At 38.8% G+C, this 1,641-nt stretch overlaps 1 protein-coding gene across 1 annotated transcript in view; it reads right to left on the bottom strand.

Annotated features, from left to right (window-relative positions):
- Nucleotides 1-1,066, bottom strand: part of LOC102770282 (guanylate-binding protein 4) — a gene marked incomplete at its 3' end in the record, with an annotated part of 19,458 nt that extends 18,392 nt beyond the window's left edge. The window contains exon 1 of the mRNA XM_006763543.2: nt 874-1,066. Within this exon, the coding sequence (XP_006763606.2) occupies nt 874-1,066 (193 nt within the window). The remainder of the gene's footprint in view (nt 1-873) is intronic.
- Nucleotides 1,067-1,641: the final 575 nt, after the last annotated feature.

Here is a 1,641-nt window from a genome sequence, read left to right as displayed (position 1 = left end):
GGCTGCCGGCCGCCATCTTGGCTGACAGTTAATTTGCATATCTCGCTGATTAGACAATGAAAAGTGTAGCGGTCATACACCAATTACCATGTTTCTCTTTTATTAGTGTAGATTCAAGCTATTCTTACAAATGCATACACAGCTTGTAAAATGGCTTATCAAAAGGAAAAAGGGAAAGCATGCAGCATGAAAATCAGAACATTGGTGAGCTCTAGTGAGGTGTCAGAGGGTACATCTAGGGATTTTGGGTGCTGGTAATGTTTTATTTCTTAATATGGACAGTGATTACACAGGTGATCGCTTTATATTTATTAACTTTGTATATGTGTATGTTTTGTGCACTCTTCTGTGTTACAGTTCACATATTAGAAAAGACTAGATAAAGAAAGGAGGGTATAATTTAGCTAAGTTTTATTCAGAAATGAAGCAAAAAATTGGATGGTAGACCCATTGAGAGATGAGATATATAGAATATACTGTTGTTTATTGTTCCTTCCATCACTTTTAAAAACAGGACATGATGAATAATATTTGTGTACTATTTGAAAAAGCCCTAAAGTTTAGGGCAAAAGTGATGGGAGAGAAAGCAAGGGAATAATTGCTGGAGCTGAGCTCCTCAGCAGAAAGAGTGGATGGGATCAAGAATAATGAGTTGATCTTTGGATAAAGTTGGGGAACCCCTTGTTACTGGCTCAAAGAGTGAGGGTTTGTGGAACAATGGGGTTTAAAATATTTATTTCATTGTGACAGATAGAACTTTTCTTCAGTGGAAGAAGTTGGGCTCTCTTTTTAAGATGACCCTGAAGAAGGTATGATGAGTCTGCATTATCACTATCTCCAAGCAAATGGCCCCTACCCCAGAACAACACTCACCATGGTTCTGTCCTGCCAGGCGGTTCATCAGGTAGGATTTTCCTGTCTGATACACAACTGCAATGGCCACCACCACCACAGGCTGAGAGATGATCTTGTCTAGAATCTCCAGTGCTGTTGGATTTACTATCAGATCATTATTTTGATTTTCTACCAGACAGATGGGGTCCATCATGGTGTATCCAGTGGCCATGGTGAGCTGTAACCCAAAGAAACAATTCTGTACAACACAAGATCCAGAAGTCATATCTAATGGTTATACAAGTCACATGCTTGTCAACTTTCTTGTGCATAGAACTTACAAATCTGTTTCCTACATTTTGTATGCTTCCAAAACTTAAGTATTTAGCCAAATGTGTCAAAGCCTGGCACAGATTCCTAATGTACATTATCATATTGATCTTTAAATAAACCCTAATACAACCTTGCCCATGTGATGCATAAAAGGAATAGAATGAGCAAAACAAAACACTGATGATGGAGCCTTGAGAACATTAACATATTGGGCTTAGGGAGATGGAGAATGGGACATGCAGGAGACAGTAGTGACCAGAGAAGATATGTGGACTTCCAGAATGATTTGGTTTCTCATTAACTGCATACATTCTCTGAGCATCTACCATGTGCTGGGCACTGTTTTATGTGCTCAGTATCAAGTAGTGAACAAAATGGATACCAATTCCTGACTCATGGAGCTCTATTCTAGTGGGAGGAGACAGACAATACAGAAAGCAAATAAGAAACATACGTATATGTACATAAGATGAT

Source organism: Myotis davidii, unplaced genomic scaffold (assembly GCF_000327345.1).
Source record: "Myotis davidii unplaced genomic scaffold, ASM32734v1 scaffold1919, whole genome shotgun sequence".
Lineage (NCBI taxonomy): Eukaryota > Metazoa > Chordata > Mammalia > Chiroptera > Vespertilionidae > Myotis > Myotis davidii.
The sequence above is the reverse complement of the archived record's forward strand: the minus strand, read 5'-3'. Positions and strand labels throughout refer to the sequence as shown.